Source organism: Dama dama, chromosome 15 (assembly GCF_033118175.1).
Source record: "Dama dama isolate Ldn47 chromosome 15, ASM3311817v1, whole genome shotgun sequence".
Classification (NCBI taxonomy): Eukaryota; Metazoa; Chordata; class Mammalia; order Artiodactyla; family Cervidae; genus Dama; species Dama dama.
The window spans coordinates 48,931,089-48,948,091 of NC_083695.1; the positions used below are offsets into that span (position 1 = coordinate 48,931,089).

Here is a 17,003-nt window from a genome sequence, read left to right on the forward strand (position 1 = left end):
CAACCAAAAATTCCATCACCTACCACTATTCCTCTAAACTGACATATTATTATTATATATTTACAAGATTACTTTTTTTTTATTTTTTTTTTTACTATACCTTTATACCCTCTAGACCGAGAAAGATTTGCTTTCTCTATTCCTTTTCCTAATCATATTGGGCCTCATAAATGGTATCAATGGACTGTATTGCCTCAAGAAATGATGAATTCTCCCACCGTGTGTCAATATTATGTAGCCAAAGCCCTTAAACCTGTGAAAAAACAAACTCTTGACTGTCTTGTTATTCATTATATGGATGATATATTGTTTTCAGCTCCATATGTTTTAAAAACTCAACATATGTTTGACATAGCTCAATGATGCTTAAAAGACTCTAGATTAATTATTGGCCCTGAAAAAATTCAAACCTCTACACCTTACCATTACTCAGGATCTATTGTTAATAGACAACATATTACTCCCCAACTAACACAAATTTATGTTGATAAATTATCAACCTTAAATGATTTTCAAAAACTTCTAGATGATATAAACTGGATTAGACCCTCTTTAGACATTACAAATTATCAACTGACTAATTTATTTAATACTTTGAAAAGAGATCCTGATTTAAATAGCCCTCATTCACTTTTACGAGACACAAGAAAAACTCTATTTGGTACAAAATAAATTACAAAGACAATTTCTTACTTGTATTAAACTTAAATTACTTGTAGAGTTGTTTATACTCCCCTCTTTCCATTTTCCCACTGGTCTTCTTGCCCAACAAAAACACCCAATAAAATGGATCTGTACCCATTTTAGAAGGACAAAGTCACTTATGTCCTATCTTGATTTGATTGCTGTAATAATTATCAATGAGAGAAATAAAACTAAGACTTTAATTGACTCCAATCCTCATAAAATTGTATTACCTATTAATAAAGTTCAATTTGATAATACATTACAAACTTCTACTGATTTCCAAATAGCCTTCTTAGACTATTTTCATTTCATTATCCCTCTAATAAACTTTGGAGTTTCTTCAAAAATACCAAGTTTATTATCTCTCACATTGTTACATCACAACCTGTACCTCAAGCTGATATTTTCTATACAGATGGGACTAAAAATGCCAAAGCCTCATTTTGGTCTCTCAAAAAATATAAAATCATTTATACTAAATCTCACTCTGCTCAACAAAATGAATTATATGCTCTTATTCAGGTTATTCACCTACATCCTTACCCTATTAATATAGTTTATGACTCCTCAATTTAGTTTTTGTATTAGAAAATATAGAAACTTCTACCATAAATTCTAATCAATCTATTATTCAACAACTTTTTCTTGAATTATAGTCTATTATTAGGGACCACACTTCCCCCATTTATATTACCCATATTTGAACACATTTCAGCCTTCCCAATCCTATGACTCATGGTGATGAACAAGCTGATAAACTTATTTCTTTTACTGCTCCTGAAAAATGACATGCTCTGTTACACAATAATGCTGGCTCGTTACACCAGATTTAAAAAATTCCATACCACCATGATAAAAAAATATCATTAATAATTGCTCTACTTGTAGACTTCTACATCTTTGACCCATTACACAAGGTATCAATCCTCAAAGATTACAACCCAGTAAATTATAACAAATAGATGTGACTCATTGCCCTGAAGTCTCTCTATCTTCTTTTTTACCTGTCTGTATTGATACAAATTCTTTTATATGGGCCATACCTCTTCAAGGTGTAACTACACAACATATTATAACCCACCTGTTAGCTTACTTTGCAATAATGGAAACTCCTAGTTCCATAAAAACAGACAATGGCCCTGCCTATATTTCTAGGCCATTCAAGCAATTTTTACAGTCTTTTTCTATCAAACATATTACAGACATTCCTTATAATCCACAAACACAAGACATAGTTGAACGAAACCATCACACACTAAAAATACAAATAAAAAAAAATTAAAAAGGGGGAATACACAGGAACAATTCTATCTTCCTTATCCAGAACAGACTTTACTAGATTCCAATGCAAGATATTCTTTAATCCTATAACTACTGTTAATAAAGCTTTATTTGTTTTAAATTTTTTAAACTTACCACAAGGAGATATCTTAACGAGAGTAGAAAAACATTTCAAGGAATTGAAGGACACTTCTCTTCCTCTGCCCATTTGGTATCAAGACGGGCTAACTAAACAATGGAAATCTAAGAAATTAATCTTGGAAGGAAAAGGGGTATGCTTGTATTTCTCCAGATGGATCCAATGAACTCACCTGGCTTCCTCTTCGGAAGATCCACCCCAAGGAAGTCTCTGGCATTTAAAATAAAGATGAAACCAAAAAACCCCTAGGAGGAAGAAATTCCAATACAGGCCATGGCGGCTCTGAAAATCTCCAAGAAGTACCACCCTCGGCGTCATCGACCTCATGATCTCCCTACTTGGGGGCAGATAAAAACCCTTACTAATCAAGCTGAAAATCTGATTTCTCAACATGGAATGCCTTGGAATCCAGAAAATATTTTTGTTAATATGCTTGCTTTACTTTGCTTGCTTTTGCTTCCCTCACTCAAACTGAATTAATTAACCATAATTATTGGGCCTATATACCTAACCCCCTTTTACTGCAGGTGTTTTGGACAATGGACTGGTGAAACCCATCCTTATTATAAAAATGTCTCAGAACAACTGGGAGCTGGTGGTTGACCTTCTCTTTCACAAGCTTTCCCAGAAAAGATACAGCTGGAGTCAGTTTAGTGACGTGGAAGACAACAGAACTGAGGCCCCAGAAGGGACAGAATCAGATATGGAAATCCCCAGCGCCATCAATGGCAACCCATCCTGGCACCTGGCAGATAACCCTGTGGTGAATGGAGCCACTGGCCACAGCAGAAGCTTGGATGCTTGGAAAGTGATCCCCATGGTAGCAGTGAAGCAAACCCTGAGGGAGGCAAATGATGAGTTTGAAGTGAGGTACCGACGGACATTCAGCGGCCTGATGTCCCAGCTCCACATCCCCCCAGGGATAGCATATGAGAGCTTTGAACAGGTAGTGATGAACTGGGGTCACATGAGGCCTTTTTCTCCTTCGGTGGGACACTGTGTGTGAAAAGCTTTGACAAGGAGATGTAGGTATTGGTGAATCGAATCACAACTTGAATGGCCACTTACCTGAATGACCATCTAGAGCCTTGAATCCAGGAGAATGGTGGCTGGGACACTTTTGTGGAACTCTACGGAAACAATGCAACAGCTGAGAGCTGGAAGGGCCAGGAGCGCTTCAACCGCTGGTTTCTGACGGGCATGGCTGTGGCTGGTATGGTTCTGCTGGGCTCGCTCTTTAACTCATAGTAACTATTCCTTTCATTATAATCATTCATATTTCATACAAGCTTGTGTTCCTCTTCCTTTTGTTATAACTATAGAAAACTTACAATTTAATAAGACTTTAAGTTCTGTGACTTATATAGGTTACAAATTGTATACTTGTCTTAATTCCCCTGTTTCTTTAAAAAATAAATCCCCTTTGATTCTTCAATTTCAACATAATCTGTGGTTATCAGTAGATCTCCAACGATCCTGGGAAGAGGGTCCCATGGCAGGACTTGCCTCCCGGCTACTGACTAAATTACTCCAGCGATCTAAACAATTCATTATATGGTTAATTTTTGACATTTTGGGATTAATAGCCATTTTCACCACTGCTGCTATCGCAGACATTGCTTTGCAAACCTCGATTCAAACACGAAACTTTATTCAAAATTAGACCAAAGATGCTCATACTATGTGGGCCACTCAGGCTCAGATAGATGAGAGAGTTCAAGATGAAATACAGGAACTAAAAACAGCCATCGAATGGGTCAGAGATCAATTGATAGATTTACAAAAACAAGTAATACTGAAATGTGATGGAATTCTACTCAATTTTGCATTACCCCTGTTCGGTTCAACTTTAGTGCCTACAACTGGAAACAAATCAAATTTAACTAACAAGACATACATGATAATACTTCCCTAAATGCACAGTTATTACAAAAGGAAATCTTTGAAACCTTCTCTAAAAGTCTGCCCTCTTCCAATTATTTGAAAAGTTTAGCTGAACAACTAGCTGATTAATTATCTGGGCTAGACCCTTGAAGATGATTCCAAAATATTACTCACTGTATTGGGTCTAGTGCTGTAACATTGATAATTGTCCTGGAAATTAGATTTGTTGTATATTGATGTCTTTCAACAAAAATTGTTCAAACTAAACAAACTCAATTGATCAGGGCCTTTTTCACAAAAATAATAAAAAAGGGGGAATTGTCAGGGAATGTTTAATTTTAAGGAGTCCTATATGTTGTTTTCTGTTTCTTAAGGGCCCTCTGTTCCTTATCAGTTCCTGGAAAACAGGAATGAGCAGAGGTGCATGCAGTTCTCAGGACTGAGGTCATGAGATGGAACACATATGTGGATTCCTTTCAGTAACCTTTTACTTTTCTGTAAAACTACTTAGTCATATTCCTATTTCCAATACATGGATTGTCTGCTGGCCCTTTGACGATTGTTATTCCCCTAGTTACTGTTGTTATGCATCTGGTTTTGGTGTTTTTGCTCAACTTTATTATTTTTTGCCTAAAGCTTCCTTGTATAACATTATATAAACACACACTGCCATAAATAAAACACCCTTGTTTCACTCGAAACTTGGGTTCCCCACATCCTTCTTTTCATTGCTTTCTCTTCGTCAACTCCAGTCCCCAGGTCCCGGTCTGTAAAGACCATAACAAACTGTCAAGGCAATAAAAGCTTAAAACTAATATGAAGAATGTAGTGTACTATTTTAGCTCTCAAATTATGTAGTTCTTTAATATTATAAAATTGTTTTTTTGTGATGGAGAGTTTCCTCAAGAAGAAAGTATTATTTTGTTAGATTATAGGTGCTGGCTTTCAGTTTGAGAACTCACTATATTTCTATAACTTAGGACTTTAGAAGAATAGGAAAGTGATGAAGAAAGTGTGAATATTGCTAATATTTCACTTTATAAAGTATTTTCTTGTTTTCTATTTGGCTCAAGTACTGATTTATTATATAATCATACATATTCATGCATTGATAGTATAACAATAAGTTTAAAGGTTTAAAGTTACTATTTAATAAATTTTGTTAAGGTCAAAGAGAATACACATATTTTTATGACTCGAAGTCTCCCTTCTCCCCAGAAAATGATGGGACATGCTAGATTGAAAAATAAGCTGTAATCCTTGCTTCTCCTTCTTCTTCTTCAGTTGCTCAGTTGTGTCCAACTCTTTGCAACCCCATAGACTGCAGCATGTCAGGCTTATCCTTGCTTCTTAAAACACCTCAGGTGAAAGAGAAGCAGCATTGAGACTGCTCTGTTACTATTACTCTTTAAGGAATAGATGAGATAATATCCAAAGAGCATGTTCTATAATAATGGGTCAGTGTGGCTGTCTCTTGATATTTTCAAAAGTGATTATATAGTAACTTTCTATAACCAGTAAAAGTATACAAGGAGTGACAGTAGAACAATCTGTCTGTGAATATTTAATGATAAACATATTCCATTATAGATTAAGAATCTTATTCTTCTGAAGATAAAATTACAAACGTTAAGGCATCTTTTCTTTCTGTGATTTGTTAAACTATCAGGATATTATCAGAAGCAAAGTACGTGTATTTTCTTGAGTTTTTAAATTTCACTTATGTACAAACCAAGCCAAGCTGAGAAAGTTAAACATGAGAATTATGCAATAAAATTATTTAAAATCCTGAGTTCAGAAGATTTGAGCATGCTTCAGGACACAGTGCATGACCTTCATTCCAAGACACAAATGAAATACATTTCATTTTATGGTCTATTTTACCTTGGAGATATTTTAAAAAAATATTGTAGGGACCATGAGTATATATGGCAATAAAATGAATATATAAATTAATGAGTAAGTAATTTAGAAAGGCATATAATTCTGGATCACCAAAGTGAAACTTTAACATTGATTAAATTAAAATTTTTGCCCTGTCTTGTATCTGTAACTATACTGTTTTAATACAACTGGTCAAAAACACACATTTCTTTTCTCATTTAAAATTCAGGGCTACTAAATCTCAAGTCCACTTTCATTGCTGCTTAGAAATCCTACTTTAGTTCATTTGCTCTATTATTTTCCTTGATAATTTATATTTATCTTCTTTTAAACCTCTAATATTTCTTCTCCCATAATCATATACACAAAGCTTTTGTGATTTTATCTGAGATTTTTCTAGTAGTCATATATGGATGTAAGAGTTGGACTGTAAAGAAAGCTGAGCACCAAAGAATTGATGCTTTTGAACTGTGGTGTTGGAGAAGACTCTTGAGAGTTCCTTGGACTGCAAGGAGATCAAACTGGTCCATCCTAAAGGAGATCAGTCCTGAGTATTCATTGGAAGGACTGATGTTGAAGCTGAAACTCTAATACTTTGGCAACCTGATGTGAAGAGGTGACTCACTGGAAAAGACCTTGATGCCGGGAAAGATTGAAGACAGGAGGAGAAGGGGACAACAGAAGGTGAGATGTTTGGCTGGCATCACCAACATTGATCATCATATCATCAACGGACATGAGTTTGAATAAACTCTAGGAGTTGGCAATCGACAGGGAGGCCTGGCATGCTGCAGTCTATGGGTTGCAAAGAGTTGGACATGATTGAGCAACTGAACTGAGCTGAAACCCTCCAGTTCTACAAATACTACATTCATCCTCTTGCCTTTGCCAGCAAGTCACTAGTTCTAATAATTCTGTCTTCTTGTACTTTATCAAATACTACCTGTTTCTTGTATTTTTTCCTACTAGCATTAATATCCCACTAGAAACCCACATTTTTTCTTGTTAAAAAAAAATCCAACTTTTATTTTTAGCTGTGAAGTAAGAATACTTGAAATTACCCTTCTATCACAAACAAAAAACCAGAAAAACCTATAGAAAGCAAATATTTTCAGACATTAGAAAGCAAGCAGCATGAAACTATGATTCCTGAGAAGGAGGAAGATGTTTATCTCTACATAAGCTGGACTCTCCACCTGAAGGTAGTTTCCAGAGTGTAAAGAAGAAAGACAGAAGCCAAAGGGAAGATACAACTGAATTCTGGAAGCCAACACAGGATTTTGAGAGCATCATGCCCAATAGGAGAGGGGTGCATAGAGAAAGAATGCCAGAAAATTGCATAGGGATTTTTTTTCCTGAGATTTTAGTTAAATACAAATCTGAGAATGTATAGGATAAAACCCTGTGAGGTCAGGAAAGAGCAAATTCTATGGAAAATATCTGAAAGCTGTACAGTTTACAGGTTTACAAAGGGCTGGTGATCATACAAGTTCTCACCAGCCAAAGTGGACAGATCTTATTGAATATATGTGGCGTTATAATAGAGAATGTAAAAGGGTTGTGACTAAGAAGTGGAATTAAATTAGTACAAGAGAAAAGTTTTTTTTTGAGCTTTGCTAGAAGGAATTTTAAAAATAAGGCCTTAAAAGATCAAACTGGCCTGTAGTAACTTAACTTCCTTCTAGAGAAAAAAGATAAAAGTCATATAGTTGTAAGAAATACACAATCTAATATTCAACAATGTAAATGTCTACCATTCAAAGAAAAATTTCTAGATATGTAAAGAAACAGAAAATGTGACATAATGTGAAGAACAAACAAAAACAGATATAAATTCAGAGATGATAATATCAAAAAAAGAACATATCAGCTATTATAAGTATGCTCCATATGCTCAAAGATGTGAGCAAAAACATGAACATAATGAGGTAAGAATTGGAAAACATAAACAAGAACTAAATGGGACTTCCAGGGACAAAAAATACAGTATCTGAAGTAACATTTCTTTGGATAAAGTTAATAGCAGATATGATATTGGATTTAAATTAACTGATTAAATTAAATCAGTTAATTTCAATGCATGCAACAGAAATTATCCAGAATGAAAACTAGAAAGTAATATGATTGGGAAAAAACACAGAGCCTTGATAAATGATGAGAAAGTATCAAGCAGTTTCACATATGTGTTGATTGACGTCCCAAAATGAGTGAGGTGGGGAAGGAAAATTATTCTTAGAAATAATGGCTGGAAATCTTCCACATATACAAAGCTTAGTGAACTCCAAGCAGGTCAAACACAACATTGAGGCACACTGTCAAATTGCTGCAATCCAATGATAAAGGAAAAAAATCTTAAAAGCAGCTGGAGAAAAGAATGCATATGCAGAGAAAAAGGATAAGAATTACTACAGATTTCTTTTTAGAAATTATGCAGGCCATTGGAAAATGGAATGATATTTTAAAGTGCTAAAGGAAAAAAAAATCAAAGTTAGACGTTGCAATACACATTAATAGGATGACAGGAGGTGGTGGCTCTACAAATAAATAGCTTAAAAAGCCAAAGAGTAAGTTCTTGCTTCTTACTCTCCATTTCTTTTCAAAGCTGAAAACCAGGTTGAGATGGAGGATGGCTGGAATACAAGTAAGCCAGAAAGTGGCCTAGATTTGGGTTCCTCAGCCCAGAGTTGCCCATCATTTTGTTAAATAGCTGTCAATGTTTCCTAATTTTTAATTTTTAGAACAAAAATGAATAATATTAAAAAAAAAAACAGAATATAAGCTTCTTGGGGGGTGGGTCTATTTATTCTCCACTTATTCACATCACTAAAAAGGATGGAATGTTGAAACAAAAATATTTGTTTTGAATGAATGAATAAAAGTAAGTACTATAGTTCTACCAAAAATATGTTTGTTATTATATTTTCTTAAAGAAGGTAAACATATTTCAAATAAAAGTAGTTTCTTTTAACAACCACTCTTGGTTTTAAATTCACTTCTATTTGTATAGGTAATCTTATCATGGATATGGTATGTTTTGTTCTGGTCATTATTCTCTTACAGTTAGATAGCTATAAAGATAAATACAGAAACATCACTATATATGGATATATGCTCAAATTTATCCTGTCTTCTGTCTATCTGCTATCATAAATATTCATCTTGCAAATCTCCATGAATGCTGTTTAAGGCACTGCACAGTTCTGGGGGAAGTGATTCATGTAATGCTAATGTGGACATCATTGCTTTTACACTAGACATGTTGTTCTGTCTTTTCATATATCTTTGTCAGTATTTACAAGGGCCAAATGTTAATTTTATCTATTTCTTTGTTGTAATATAGTTTTTATGTAGTTCATGGCTTTTCATTGCTATATTTCATTATATGAATAGACCATATTTAATTTATCTATTCCCTGAATGATAAGTTTCTAAGTTGTTTTGATTCTTCAGTGTAACAAAAAATGCTGCAGAAATATGTTTATATGTATATCTTGCTCAAGGTTCTGTGTAAAAATTTCCTGAAGGATGTATTACTAGAGATGAAACTGGTAGGTCATAGGATATATTTCTTTTCAATTTCATTAGACTTTGTGAAATTACTTCACAGGTCACAGCAGGTTGAACCATCTTATTGTCTTACTATCCATATAGGACAAAACTACTTTCCATATATCTTTATCATTACTTACAAGGCCCAAATGTTAATTTTGCCAGTATGAAACATGAAAACTGTTATCTCATTATTGTTTGAATCCAATCCTTTAGTAATAATGAGGTTGAGCATGTTTTCCAAGGTCTGTTAGGTAGCTGTCTTTTGGGGGAATTACGTATCTGCACTTCATGGCATGCTTTTATTATACACTTGGAATTCTCTTTAGAATGGGGGCAAACTTCTGGTTATATAGGGGCAATAAATAAATATTTGTTCATAATTAAGAAAAACATGTCCTGTTGATCTTTGAAGAAACTGTTTTTTTCCTCCTCTTTTTATTTGAGTTGTTTTCTAAAAGACTTGATTTTTAGAGCAGTTTTAGGTTCATGGGAAAATTAAGAGTAAGGCACAGAGATTTTTCATGTTGCTCCAGCACCCACACATGTGTAGCTTCCTCCAAAGTCAGTGTCCCCCACCAGAATGGTACATTCGTTAAAACTGATCTTTGTGCTGTTTGCTGAATCCTGAGTGTGGCTGAATGTGGGAGGCAGGATGGTTTAGTGCAAGAGCCTGTGCTTTGGAGTCAGGTAGACTTGGGTTTGGGTCCTGGCTCTTTCACTCTATCATTAACACTGAAAATTTACTCAGACTTTCTGAAATTTATTTATTTATTTTTTTCTTGGTCCTTGTCTTTTTTTTTTTTTATTTTATTTTATTTTTTTATTAGTTGGAGGCTAATTACTTCACAACATTTCAGTGGGTTTAACTCATGAAGTTCCAGGTATAAACTTGAAAAATAAGTTTAAAGCATTTGGTACAGTGGCTATAAAGTAGAAAGTGCTTTATAATAATAATGACAGTTCCTTTTTTTTTCCATACCCTTTATCTCAAACTGTGTATGTAAACATTGCTTTGGTCTGATAAGGTGTCCAGTTAATCTTTTTCATCAAATGTTTCATTAAGACCCCATCTAGGTGTCTGGAGGGGCTACTAGTATGCTTAATCTACAACTAAGTGTATTTTTCTTTCTGGAAAAACTTGTCTTTACTGAATTTACACTAAAAAATCTAAACAACCAATCTAGATAAGTGTTGCATCTGTGGGTGACATTTCTTTTTTCTTTTTAGAGATTTTCATTCATTTATCTTCACTCATTAAACATTTATTTGCCATGTATTGTGCTAGATGTACCATGATCAAGAGAATTGAGTTGCTCTCAAATATTCAATTCTGATTAAATAAATTTGGATGATCCTAATGAAGAGGAAAAGAGGAAGGTGTTTGAAGAAGCCGGTTTGAAATCCTAAGGTATTTTCTGCTTGGTTCAGATTTTAATTGAAAATTTTCAAATGATGTTAATAAGGAAGTATAGTTGAGGATGAATAGACAGAATAGCCTAAATCTGTTAAAAAAAAAGAAAAAAAAAATCAGAAACACTAAAGTCCAGTGTGAGTTGAGAATTGCAGACCTGCTGCTAAGGACAAATAAAAGAGGTTTATAAATCATATTTAGAGGAAATAAGGATAAAGAATTAGGTTTGGTGCTTGGGGCCAACTGTGTAATGTGAACAGGTGACAGAGTAGGCAGAACCCTGAGTCTGTTTTCTGTGTCAAGGAGGATGCTCTTCATACTGAAAAAGGTTAAACCAAAGTGGGTTAGAAGAAACTGGGGCCCAAAATAGGTGAGAAGTGTGAGTGTCTATGATGTGCAGAGGTCACGATCATCTAGGCTACATGAATTATGTCCAGCATGCTCAGACAGCCCAGAATGAGTGGTTGAACAAATATTAGACGTTTCTTAATATGCCCTTCTTCTTTTTTTTTTTTTTTATTTATTTTTTTTTTATTATTATTATTATTTTTTTTTCCAGTGGGTTTTGTCATACATTGATATGAATCAGCCATGGATTTACATGTATTCCCAATCCCGATCCCCCCTCCCACCTCCCTCTCCACCCGATTCCTCTGGGTCTTCCCAGTGCACCAGGCCGGAGCACTTGTCTCGTGCATCCCACCTGGGCTGGTGATCTGTTTCACCATAGATAGTATACATGCTGTTCTTTTGAAATATCCCACCCTCACATTCTCCCACAAAGTTCAAAAGTCTGTTCTGTATTTCTGTGTCTCTTTTTCTGTTCTGCATATAGGGTTATCGTTATCACCTTTCTAAATTCCATATACATGTGTCAGTATGCTGTAATGTTCTTTATCTTTCTGGCTTACTTCACTCTGTATAAGGGGCTCCAGCTTCATCCATCTCATTAGGACTGGTTCAAATGAATTCTTTTTAATGGCTGAGTAATATTCTCAGCCATTATTAATATGCCCTTCTAAACTTAACATATTGAACCTTTCTTTTTATTACGTTGGTCAAAAAGCTCATTTGGGTTTTTCCATAACATGTTACATTGCAGTCTTAGTCATATACAATGGGAGCTGAGGAGGGACAGCTGCAATGCCTGTGGCTTGTTTTCAGGGAGTTTTGAGGGAAAGAACTATTACATGCTGACACATCTGTCCTTCCTTCAAATTTTGTTGAATTATCTGTTTCTTGAGAACAAGAGTCATATTTTTAGATTTCATATTGGTTTCTAGTCTAGCGATCTTTTTCATCAGAAACTTACAGAATAGTCAGTAATGATGTACAGCTTCCTCAGTAATCAATGCAAAGGAAAAAAGGAAAACAATACAATGGGAACAACTGGAGAGCTCTTCAAGAAAATGAGAGATACCGAGGGAATATTTCATGCAAAGATGGGCACAATAAAGCACAGAAATGGTATGGACCTAACAGAAGCAGAAGATATTAAGAGGCGGCAAGAATACACAGAAGAACTATACAAAACAGATCTTCATGACCCAGATAACCGCAACGGTGTGATCACCGACCTAAAGCCAGACATCCTGGAATGCGAAGTCAGGTGAGCCTTAGGAAACATCACTACGAACAAAGCTAGTGGAGGTGATGGAATTCCAGTTGAGCTATTTCAAATCCTAAAAGATGATGCTGTGAAAGTGCTGCACTCAATATGCCTGCAAATTTGGAAAACTCAGCAGTGGCCACAGTACTGGAAAAAGTCAGTTTTCCTTCCAATCCCAAAGAAAGGCAATGCCAAAGAATGCTCAAACTACTGCATAATTGCACTTAATCTCACACATTAAAATAATGCTAAAATTCTCCAAGCCAGGCCCCAAAAGTATGTGAATCATGAACTTCCAGAAGTTCAAGCTGGATTTAGAAAAGGCAGAGGAACCAGAGATCAAATTGCCAACATCTGCTGGATCATCAAAAAAGCAAGAGAGTTCCAGAAAAACATCTACTTCTGCTTTATTGACTATACCAAAACCTTTGACTGTGTGGATCACAACAAACTGTGGAAAATTCTTCAAGAGATGGGAATACCAGACTACCTGACCTGCCTCCTGAGAAATCTGTATGCAGGTCAAGAAGCAATAGTTAGAACTGGACATGAAACAACAGACTGGTTCCAGTTCAGGAAAAGAGTACGTCAAGGCTGTATATTATCACCCTGTTTATTTAACTTATATGCAGAGTACATCATGAGAAAACACTGGACTGGATGAAGCACAAGCTGGAATCAAGATTGCCGGGAGAAATATCAATAACCTCAGATATGCAGATGGCACCACCCTTATGGTAGAAAGTGAAGAAGAACTAAAGAGCCTCTTGATAAAAGTGAAAGAGGAGAGTGAAAAAGTTGGGTTAAAACTCAACATTCAGAAAACTAAGATCATGGCATCTGGTCCCATCACTTCATAGCAAATAGATGGGGAAACAATGGAAGTAGTGACAGACTTTACTTTCTTGGGCTCCAAAATCCCTGCACATGGTGATTGCAGCCATGAAATTAAAAGATACTTGCTCCTTGGAAAAAAAGCTATGACCAACCTAGACAGCATATTAAAAAGCAGAGACATTACTTTGCCAACAAAGGTCCATCTAGTCAAAGCTATGGTTTTTCCAGCAGTCATGTATGGATGTGAAAGTTGGACTATAGAGAAAGCTGGACTATAGAGAAAGCTGAGTACTGAAGAATTGATGCTTTTGAACTGTGGTTTTGGAGAAGACTCTCGAGAGTCCCTTGGAGAGTCCCAAGGAGATCCAACCAGTCCATCCTAAAGGAGATCAGTTATGAATATTTGTTGGAAGGACTGATGTTGAAGTTGATACTCAAATACTTTGGCCACCTGATGTGAAGAACTGACTCATTTGAAAAGACCGTGATGGTGGGAAAGATTGAAGGCAGGAGGAGAAGAGGATGACAGAGGATGAGATAGTTGAATGGCATCACTGACTGGTTGGGTATGAGTTTGAATAAGCTCCGGGAATTGGTGATGGACAGGGAAGCCTCATCTACTGCAGTCCATGGGTTTGCAAAGAGTTGGACACGACAGTGACTGAACTGAACTCACGTAAAGCTTTCCCTTGAAATTAAATGTGTGAACATATGTGGATAGTAGGGGTCACAGTTGTCTGAGGTTAACATAAAGAGCTGACGTGCACATAATTCTTGTTTGTTTTTGCCATTGTTTTTAAATTTATGAGAACTAAGTTTAGTTTGAAAAATGCAATCTTTGGCCATATTAAGAGACTTAAAATCTTGTCTTTCCTGTATTCTACATATTTGTGTATTTGTCTTCAAAGTTTTTTCAGAGAGAAGTTTTCATTCTTAGCTATGTTCTAAATCACAGTCAAACCAAACCGAGGTTTTCATTATGGATTTTTAATTTTTCTAATCAAAGTTCCTGAAAACATTTTTTTGGAAAAAAAATGGGTTTCATATTGTACGGTATGGTAAAAATCATTTCTCTCTCCTACTTTGAAGAAATGAATGAGGTAGTATTAAAGCTGTAGTTGCTAGGAAATTATTGTAACTTGTTATTTGCCAGTGATGGGTTAGAATATATATGTTTACCCAAGTGTCTACATCACTTAACTGTAATACATCATGAGAGCTCATACAGCCATGACAATTTAATACAGTATTTGCAGCAAATTATGCACTTAGTTAACAACTTTTTGATTCAAAAATATTTGTAGGAGACAGATGCAGTAGATAAGCACAAAAGGGCATACTATTTCTTGTAGACTAAAGGAGTGTAACAAAGCACTTTGAAGATATACAGTAATTGCAACCCATATTGCTAGTAATAGCAAAATCTAGTGCAACTTCTTGAAAGAGTTGGCAGTGGCAGTATCTATTAAAGCTGATTATACTTATACCTGGCCCCCGTGCCATTAAAAATATACCCCCAACCATGGTGATTCTAGGCTCAATACTGAAGAATTGATGCATTTGAACTGTGGTGTTGGAGACGACTCTAGAGAGTCCCTTGGACTGCAAGGAGATCAAACTAGTAAATCCTAAAGGAAATCAATCCTGAATATTTATTAGAAGTACTGATGCTGAAGCTCCAATACTTTGGCCACCTGATGCAAAGAGCCAACTCATTGGAAAAGACCCCGATGCTGCGAAAGATTGAAGGCAGGAGGAGAAGAGGCCGACAAAGGATTAGATGGTTGGATGACATCACTGACTAAGTGGACATGAATTTGAGCAAGCTCCAGGAGATGGTGAAGGACAGGGAAGCCTGGCCTGCTGTAGTCCATGAGGAGTCGGACACAACTGAGAGACTGAACAATAATGCTGATAGCAGCACTTTTGTAATAATTCTAAATCAGAAACTATCTCAAAATCCATCAACATGTTAAACCAGTAAAAATTTAAAAAGCCAAAGAGAGTATGTATACTTATGACTGATTCATGTTGTTTTATGGCAGAAGCTAACACAACATTGTGTAAAGCAATTCTCCAATTAAAACTTAGAAAAAGTTTCACAGACAAGCAAAAGCTTGAAGAGTTCAGTACCACCTAACCAGCTTTACAAGAAAAGTTACACTTCTCTATGCAATAAAGAAAAGACTACAAAAAGAAATATGAAAACTACAAAAATAAGAATCTCATTGGTAAAAGCAAATAATCATTTAAGGTAGTAAATCTGCATTATATAAAGCTAGTAGGAAGGTTAAAAGGGAAAAGCAGTAAAATCATCTATGTCCACAATAGTATTTAAAGGAAGCACAAAACAAAAGATACAAAATATGATGTCAAAAAACTGTAAACATAGGAAGGGAGTAAAAATGCAGGGTTTTTTAAAGTGTATTGGAATTTAGAGATCAGCAATTTAAAATGATCATGTACATAGATTGCTATGTATGGTGCTTGTATGCAGAGTACATCATGCAAAATGCCAGGCTGGATGAAGCAGAAGCTGGAATCAAGGTTGCAGGGAGAAATATCAGTAATCTCAGATATGCAGATGATACCACCCTAATGGCAGAAAAAGGAGAAACTAAAGAGCCTCTTGATAAGGTGAAAGAGGAGACTGAAAAAACTGGCTTAAAACTCAACATTCAAAAAACAGAGATCATGGATCTGGTCCCATCACTTCATGACAGATAGTTGGGGGAAAATGGAAACAGTTGACAGACTTTATTTTCTAGGGCTTCAAAATCACTGTGGATGGTGACGGAAAATGAAATTAAAAGATGCTTGCTCCTTGGAAAGAAAGCTACCACAAACCTAGACAGCACATTAAAAAGCAGAGACATCTTTTTGCCCACAGTAGCCTGTATAATCAAAGCTATGGTTTTTCCAGTAGTTATGTACAATTGTAAGAGTTGTACTATAAAGAAGGCTGAGTGCTGAAGAATTGATGCTTTTGAATTGTGGTGCTGGAGAAGACTCTTGAGTCCGTTGGACACAGGAAGATCAAGCCAGCCAATCCTAAAGGAAATCAACCCTGAGTATTAATATATTCATTGGAAGGACTGAAGCTGAAGCTCCAGTACTTTGGCCATCTGATACGAAGAGCTCACTCATTGGAAAAGACCTTGGTGTTGGGAAAGATTGAGGGCAGAAGGGGGAGACACAAGGTGAGATGTTGGATGGCATCATTGACTCAATGGACATAAGCTTGAGCAAACTCCAGGAGATAGTGAAGGACAGGGAAGCCTGGTGTGCTGCGGTCCATTGGGGGTTGCAAAGAGGTGGGCACAATTGAGTGAACAACAGCAACAGAGGGCGATGTATATAAAAAAATTTCAGATAACTACAGATAAATCTTAATTCTCTATACCTAGATGATATTTGGAACATTAGCAGCTTTTTGTTCACACATTTATTAATGATTTCTTAGTGCATTCACCCACATGATTAACCATAACCTTCGATTGGTGTGTGTTCAAAGAAGTGTCTCAATTTCATGTACTTTGGGGCTAACTTGTGGCCTCACTTATGAATCTTTGATATTATGATTATTTTTATAGTTTATTGAAGTATAGTTGATTTACAATGTATTAATTTCTACTGTGCAGCAAAGCAACTCAGTTATACACATATATGCATTCTTTTTTTAGATTATTTTCCATTATGTTTTATCCCAGGATACTGAA

At 35.6% G+C, this 17,003-nt stretch overlaps 1 protein-coding gene across 1 annotated transcript; it reads left to right on the forward strand.

Annotated features, from left to right (window-relative positions):
- Nucleotides 1-2,678: 2,678 nt before the first annotated feature.
- Nucleotides 2,679-3,355, forward strand: LOC133069870 (bcl-2-like protein 1). Its single transcript, XM_061161331.1, has 2 exons — nt 2,679-3,053; nt 3,209-3,355. Exons 1-2 carry the CDS (start codon nt 2,679-2,681, stop codon nt 3,353-3,355), a joined length of 522 nt encoding a protein of 173 aa, XP_061017314.1.
- Nucleotides 3,356-17,003: the final 13,648 nt, after the last annotated feature.

Bases quoted from the DNA above. Each gene is read 5' to 3' on its own strand.
- LOC133069870 (XM_061161331.1), top strand. From the start codon at position 2,679: ATGTCTCAGAACAACTGGGAGCTGGTGGTTGACCTTCTCTTTCACAAG. The intron at 3,054-3,208 runs GTAGTGATGAAC...TGAATCCAGGAG, and splicing joins CATATGAGAGCTTTGAACAG to AATGGTGGCTGGGACACTTT.